The sequence below is a fragment of the Maylandia zebra genome, linkage group LG2, assembly GCF_041146795.1.
Source record: "Maylandia zebra isolate NMK-2024a linkage group LG2, Mzebra_GT3a, whole genome shotgun sequence".
NCBI lineage: Eukaryota > Metazoa > Chordata > Actinopteri > Cichliformes > Cichlidae > Maylandia > Maylandia zebra.
In genome coordinates, this window is record NC_135168.1 from 3,671,198 (window position 1) to 3,678,753 (window position 7,556).

Below are 7,556 nucleotides of genomic sequence, written 5' to 3' on the forward strand. Positions count from 1 at the left end.
ACATTATAGCTTTATTTTTTCACATTTCAAGCTTTTTCAGCTGCTTATAATTAGCATCGTATAATGTTTTGATATGCTGAACTGAAAAGTCTTTAGGTAAGATGTGAAAAATATAGTGAAATCTCATGTTCCTGGGGAGTTTGAGGCGTAAGCAAGAAGTCTATTTTAAACTGTTCCAATGACGTTGGTTTACAGTTTCTTAGATTTATTTAATAAATGTAAGCAATCTTCTGCTCCTGAGAGCAGTCAGGAGCCAGGTCAAATGACAATATGAGAGCCGCTTATTCTGTTCCTCAGTTCAAAGTAAGGCTGCATTGGTGCCGCCCTATAAACGACAATAGTGACAAATATAGTGCTGGACTGGTGGGGCAGACAGTTTGGTCTCTTGACTCAAGAGCAGTGGTTGATACCCCAGGGAAGCCTCAAACTGGGTACAAACCAGTGGCAAAGGAGGTCAGGGAATTACGGGCATGCTCAACCCTGGCCAGGTGCAAGCTCCAGGTGCACAGATAAGTCTAGCTTCTGGTTCACCGTCTCCTCTCGGTCTGCCCTTTAGTCTACCTGTGGAAACCAGAAGTGAAGACCATCATTCCACCTCTCTTCTCAGGTGGAGAGCTGGCCTAGCTTTTCCTTACTATCCCACCTTTGGGTGGAGTTCATGCTTTCTTAAGCTTCTTGACTTTTAGACATCACACATATTCAGCATTCACTCATCAGCTTGCAATATTTAAAGACTGGCTCATGCTTCCACTTTATGGCAGATTGTTGCATTCTCTAGTGATCGGTGGGTCCTCTGATGTTTTCTTCTTGTATCCATTTATTTTAAAATATTTTGAAATACATCTTGAATACCGTTGCTGGTCTTTCTGATTCAAAACATTTCAGTGGACTTTTGTCCATAGAAACTAAATGTCAAGCTGAAATCGGGTCCTTTGTATACCATGTAAGTGGATTTGTTTTCTAGTAGAAAAATCATGATGTTCTTTGTACTGTGCTAAGATGTACTGCTATGTATTAATCCTTGTATTATTTGTCTCTTATTGGTCCTCTTATTTGTCTTTCCTCTGAAGCACTGATTCACACTGCAGAGGTTCCTTAGACGATCTTTTTGACTTGGCAAAATTATTGTATCTGATGAATTCATTCACATTTCAGAATGAGAAAAGAAGCATCTCAATATTTTTTACTATCATAAAAATCAGTAAAGAGAATAAAGCAGAATATTTCTGTCAAATGGGGGTTGGGTATTCACATGTATTTAGCAATGACACATTCTTGACTGTGAAAGTTAATATTTATCTTTTTTGAACATCTTTTTTTAATTAATTAAAAAAGAGATGTTAATACAATTATCTTAATTCACAGATCAAACAATTTCTGTGCCCAAGTTTGATTCATGTTGCCTCAGTCTGGTTTTTGCTGCACTCCTGCAACAGACCTTCATCTTTTGTTGATTCATTCTGAGTCTGTATTTGGGTCCTAACTCCACTACATTGTTCACTATGACTATTTCAATGTTAATGACATAGATTCTAAAATATCCAGCCCTGGTGATGACAAATGTTTAGAAAACTGCCAAATGAAGTTGGACAATACTGTATTTGCACTAGAAGGTGTTCTATTTATTAATTACATTTAAATTACATTTATTAATTGTGTTAATGTTGAGAAATACAATAACCATAAGAATAAGGACATTATGTTACAACAAAGTCCCAAAAATATAGTAAAGACAATGATGCCAAATGATAAATTACATCCACTGTTGATTATTGCTTTATCCTGTCTATACCAGACAGTGCAATGATCAAAATCACTTATTGTACGGATGTTGGAATCTTTAATCTTCTCTGATGTTTCCCCTGTTTGAATACATCAGTAATTTCCAGTTACTCTTTGATTGTGGTTACAATACTTTTCTTTCTTTTTTACTTATTCATGGTGATATCATCATGTAAATCATAAAATAGAAACAGAAAAATACAGTTGGGGTAGATTGCATATTCACTATATAATAACAAACAATAATAATCCCCTGATTTCATAGCTTTCTGTTTTTGACATTTTAACTTCAATGGGTATGTGCCAGTGTAGTATGCACCCTAATTACCTGAGTATCATACATTCCAGGCAAAACTAGGAATGTTGGTATTCAGGACTGATCTTGACATGTATGCAAGTATGTACATTTTCAATTTAAATACATCTAGACATTAATAATAATGCCTATGGAAAGACAATACATAAAAACCTATTAGCTCCAAATTAACAGCAAAAAAAGTTTATTTCATTCCAAAGGATGGTAAATAGACCTAATCGAGCCCAAAAGCCTTGACAGCCATGTAGATCTGCCGCTGTTTTGCTGCCTTTGGATCTGTTCTTTTACTTCTTTCAGCTTCCATCATGGTAAAGACAACAGCAGAGAAATCCCATGTGTCCTTATTTAGGGAAAATACAGCCATTAAAATATTAGATATATCAAAACTTTAAAAAATAAACAGAAAAAAATTATGAAAATAATTTTAGCTTTAAGTACTGTACCTGTTGCCCTTTCTGACAACTAAAGTTTTTCTGCAGGACTGCAACTTAATTATGAAACACAGAGGAAACAGTTAATAAAAATGTAAGATTTATATGCTTTTATTACACAAAGAACTACAACCAATTTAAATTACATTTGGAATGATCACTGTTGTTTATCTTGATTGTGTATATGAGGACAGCAGTAACAATCAGACTTACAACCAAGACAGCAAAGATCAAAAAAAGAGCTCTACTGGCTTTCTGTGACCACACACTGCTTTCTGCAGTCACATTCAAATAAAAGATAAAAGGAAAATATGAGATTAGTGTGTAATAAAAAGGCTCATGGTTACTTGTAAAAGTGCAAGTTCACATATATTTTACATTTGATAGACCAATGATAACGTTACCTCGAGTATCCAGTGTAGTTCCATTTCCAAATAATATCTCCCCACATGTGGCCACAGCACAGTAGTAAGTCCCAGCATCAGAGGAGCTGACGTTCTTAGAGAAGTGATAAAGACACCTCTCCTGTGAGTCAGATTTTTTCTCACATTCATTATAGCTATTTGTGTCAGTGTAGATGATGTTTGGATAAATATTATTTAATCCAGTTCTGAACCAGAGAATATTGAGACCTCCTGGACATGTCTTGTTCTCAGAGTCAGAGAAGACTGAACACTGAAGAGTCATTGTGTCTCCTGGATGGACTGGATTCGATTCTATCAGCAACTGACTGACTGCATAGTTTGATGTCCTCTGAGTGTTTCCTGTGCAATTACAAAGACATTCTTCAAAACATGCTTAGAAAAAAATGCCAAAGTTTGTCAAAATAGGTTGGCCTATTACCTTTTACTAACAAATACGTCCCACTCCATGTAGTTCCAATCCATTCTGTGTTTGTACAGTGATAGAGTCCCTCATCCTCTTGAACTGTCTTTAAAATGGTCAAGCTGGTAAAATTCTTACCATCGTATACTCCAAATCTTAAGCTCGAAAATCCAGGACCAAAATCAGCTGTAGATTTATACAGTGCAACTATTAATTTAAGAGTATCCCCGACACTCTGCTTGTACCAGTTGACTCCTCTAATGCTGAGCTCTTTGGGAATAGCACATGTTAAGGTTGCTGGTTCACCAAGCTGAACAGTTTTAACTGGAACCAGAGAATCTGAATTAAGAGAAAAGATAGAAAGATAGAAAGAATTACAAGCTTTGTAAAAGTAGGTCTTTTTTTTCCTTCTATAAACAAACTCCATTTAACTCCAATCCTTTCTGTGTTTGCACAGTGATAGATTCCCTCATCGTCTTGATCTGCTTTCAAAATGGTCAGGCTGGCAAAATCATCACCTATGTCAAATTTCAAACTAGTAAATTCAGGACCAAAAGTAGGTTCTGTAGATTTGAATACTGTCACTATTAACGTCAGTTTTCCCAAAGCTCTGCTTGTACCAGTGGACTCCTCTACTGCTGAGCTCTTTGGGTATAGCACATGTTATAGTCGCTGGTTCACCAAGCTGAACAGTTTTCACTGGAACTACAGTATCTGAATTAAGAGAAAGCAGAAAAAAAAGTAACTTGAAGAGAAAAAAAGAAAAAAACAAATATTGTTTGATGTGGTAACCTATTAGTGCAAAACTACTTTAACAACAATTTATACATACCTATTTGACAGGTAAATACTTAAGAACATTTTTGACATTTTTTTTTTAAAAAGCACTTACATCCTTGGTGAAGAAAAAACAATGTAATCCATAAGATGATCATCGTGACAGTGTTTTCTCTTGGGGACCTTACCTGTATTTCAGTGAGTGGAGGAGGTAGGATGATTGTTTTAAGTCAGACAGTATCTGATTGGTTAACACACAATAGATTCAAAAGTACATTTCCTGTCACATTTGTCACCTCTCTTTCATCTTTTGTTACAACTGTCCGTTTTTGTAACAATAGCGCTGTTGCCTCTATGGGATTGTTATTCTTGTCCTTAACCCTTAGGCACTCAAACAGGACTAAGCTCAGTCACTACTGCTATTTGTGGCATGAAGTGCAGGGTACACATATACAGACCCTTTCCAAAAAATTTGAATATCATGGAAAAGTTTATTTATTTCCATACTTCTATTCAAAATGTTAAACTTTCATAAATTATAGATTCAGGGCCCACAACTTAAATGATTTCAAGTATTTAGTTGTGTATTTGTACATAATCTGGGCTTCCAGTTTATAAAACCCACAAAAACAGGAATTCAAAAAATTAGAATACCGTAGAAAACATCAGCGCAGCGCATGAATGTTTTAAATTGAGTGTCACAAACAACTCATTTACTAAACTCAAAGCACCTGCACAGGTTTTCCCAGGTGTCATTAAATTGCTTCACTTTGGTTCAGTTGTCTCAGTTAGGTTCAATATATGGGGAAGACTGCAGACTTGACAACTGTCCAGAGGAGCATCATTGATACCCTCCATAGGATGGGTAAGCTACAAAAGTTCATAGCTAAAGAGGCTGGCTGTGCACAGAGTGCTGTGTCCAAGCATATCAATGGAAAGTCTAGTGGAAGGGCAAAATGTGGCAGGAGAAGATGCACCAGAAGAAGAGATGACTGTGGCCTTCAGTGGATTTTCAAACAGAGAAGATTCAAGAATCTGGCAGAGATCCAGAAAGAGTGGAATGAGGCTGGAGTCACAGCTTCAAAAGCCACCACATTCAGACGGCTCTTGGAGATGGACTACAATTGTATTGTTCCTCAGGTCAAACCACTTCTGAGACTGAGCCAATGTTGGTAGCAACTCAACTGGGCCAAGGAGAAAGACTGGACTGTTGGCCAGTGGTCCAAGGTCCTCTTTCCTGATTAAAGTGTGCCTTTCATTTGGCAATCAAGGTCCAAGGGTTTGGAGGAAGACGGGTGAGGAACAGAAACCAAGCTGGTGGAGGTCCAGTGTGAAATATCCACAGTCAGTCATGATTTGGGGTGCAATGTATAGTGCAGGTGTTGGTAAACTCTGCTTTCTTAAATCAAAGGTAAGCCAAGGTAAGCCATACAGACTTGGTGTAGGTTCCCCTGGGTATAGCCTGCGTTATGAAGTCTGGTTAGTAGCATTGTCTTGTTCTAACTGCTTTAGACAATATATCACCCTCTTCCTGTAAACACTTCCTGGGTCTCATTTCAGGGGCTCATAAGTATTTTTGTTACTGAGCAGTGACAAAATTTTCTCATGATAGTCTTTCTGGTTTAGCAAAACTGTGCACCTATCCTTGTCTGCCAGAAGGACAGTGTTGGGGAGTAACGGAATACACGTACCGCCGTTAAGTATTTAAAATACAAAATATGAGTAACTGTACAGTTACTGTTTAACAGGTGGTGTTCAGAATACAGTTAATTTGTTGAAATATAGGGATTACACAGCGGTCTTTTCCTGTTTCATATGTTAAGCTGTCCCCTCTTTTTTTTGGTAATTCCACGCCGGTGGAAACCCACAAAACACACATTAAGAGGCTCAAATGCCTGGGTCTCAATCTGGCGTCCCATGTCACCCCTACTTGCGGCCCGCATAATAAAGTGAAGAAATATCTTTAAAAGATTATTTTTCAAAAAAAATTTTAATATGAGGGCAATAGGTAGAGTGTTACAGGCATTTCCCTAAAGAATGTAGCCTAATGGGCAGTGTAGCCCAGTTGTAAGTAAGCTATTATGACTCGACTGTACACTGTGTTTGTGTTTTTCTCTAAACAATAAGTTCCGTTGGAGCAGCCTCTCAACGCCTCTCTCTGTCTCTCGCAAGAAAAGTCGACCCAGACAACAAAGTGAAGTTAGTTTTCGGCTACGAGCCGACACAAACCTGACGGATTAGCCAGAGGTCCCTTTACTACCGTTCGGAGCCGCAGACCTGTTTTATATATGCACAGAATAGTTTTCTATACGAGATCGCTGCAAAAAGTGCAGCTTTACCCAATGTCCACCTACTGTTACTCATTTTATATTAAGATTTAAAAATCTAGTTGGTATTGGTATGGCAAGTATCTTTCAGTAATATTAATAATCACTCAGCAATAGTACATTCATGTAGTGGTAAAAAATTCGATAATATATTAAGTAATCCAAAGTATTCAGAATACGTTACTCTCACTGAGTACCGCAACGGAATACGTTACAAAATACATTTTGGGGCATGCAATCTGTAATCTGTAGTGGAATACATTTTAAAAGTAACCTTCCCAACACTGGTCGTCTGGAAGATTTTTTTTGGTTGGAGGCCCTTAATTGAAGAGCTCATTTGCACACTCATACCACAAACTATACTTAGGGAATCTACGCTAAGTCACAACACCTTGGATTTTGTTGGGACGGTGAGAGATGTCATTATATAGGCAGATCAAACAATGGTCTCGTACAATGTTACATCTCGCTTCACTTGTGTTCCAGTCACTGAAGCGTTGGAGGTAGTTCATAACCGATACAGATGACCCTAACCCAGGGGTAGGCAACCTGCGGCTCCGGAGCCGCATGCGGCTCTTTAGTCCTTATAGTGCAGCTCCGCGTGGTTTGGGAAAATAAATTAGAAGCATTTAGCTGAAGTTTATTTTATTTATGTTAGTTCTTTTTTAACTTGTAGTTCTAAATTGGAAGATTATTGTGATATTGAAATACAAAAAATAAAATTATATTCTATTATTTTTTCATCGCTCAAAGTAAGCGTCACACTCGCGGAAGCCGGTATACCTGCCGAAACGCCGTGCATTTATCGAGACTTTCAACCCCAGGTAGGTCAATTATGGATCTTCGGATCCACATTATGTCAGCAGCTGTTCTCCACCGTGAACTATGTTAGAAACAAACACCGCTCACGCCTCACAGATGACAGCTTACAGTCCAGCGTAAAGATGAAAGTGACTTCGTACAGACCCGATCTGCAGACGCTGTGCGCAGAGGTTCAGGAGCAGAAGTTCCATTGTAAACACATCACGGCAGACCCGACGATGTTTCCATGAACACGGTTGCTGACGCATACAGCCGGCTGTAGCTTTTCAGCTCACA

General features: G+C 38.0%; 1 protein-coding gene across 1 annotated transcript; it reads right to left on the reverse strand.

Annotated features, from left to right (window-relative positions):
* Positions 1–2,552: 2,552 nt before the first annotated feature.
* Positions 2,553–6,970, reverse strand: LOC105940959 (signal-regulatory protein beta-2-like). The gene is made up of 4 exons (XM_076876213.1): positions 6,922–6,970; positions 3,373–3,693; positions 2,934–3,293; positions 2,553–2,804 (listed from the first exon to the last, which is right to left on the reverse strand). Exons 1-4 carry the CDS (start codon positions 6,968–6,970, stop codon positions 2,656–2,658), a joined length of 879 nt encoding a protein of 292 aa, XP_076732328.1. The 3' UTR covers positions 2,553–2,655.
* Between the last annotated feature and the right edge of the window lie 586 nt (positions 6,971–7,556).

Bases quoted from the DNA above. Each gene is read 5' to 3' on its own strand.
- LOC105940959 (XM_076876213.1), bottom strand. From the start codon at position 6,970: ATGAACTACCTCCAACGCTTCAGTGACTGGAACACAAGTGAAGCGAGA. The intron at 3,694-6,921 runs GTAACATTGTAC...CTCTTAATTCAG, and splicing joins GAACACAAGTGAAGCGAGAT to ATTCTCTGGTTCCAGTTAAA. The intron at 2,805-2,933 runs GTAACGTTATCA...ATGTGACTGCAG, and splicing joins AACTACACTGGATACTCGAG to AAAGCAGTGTGTGGTCACAG.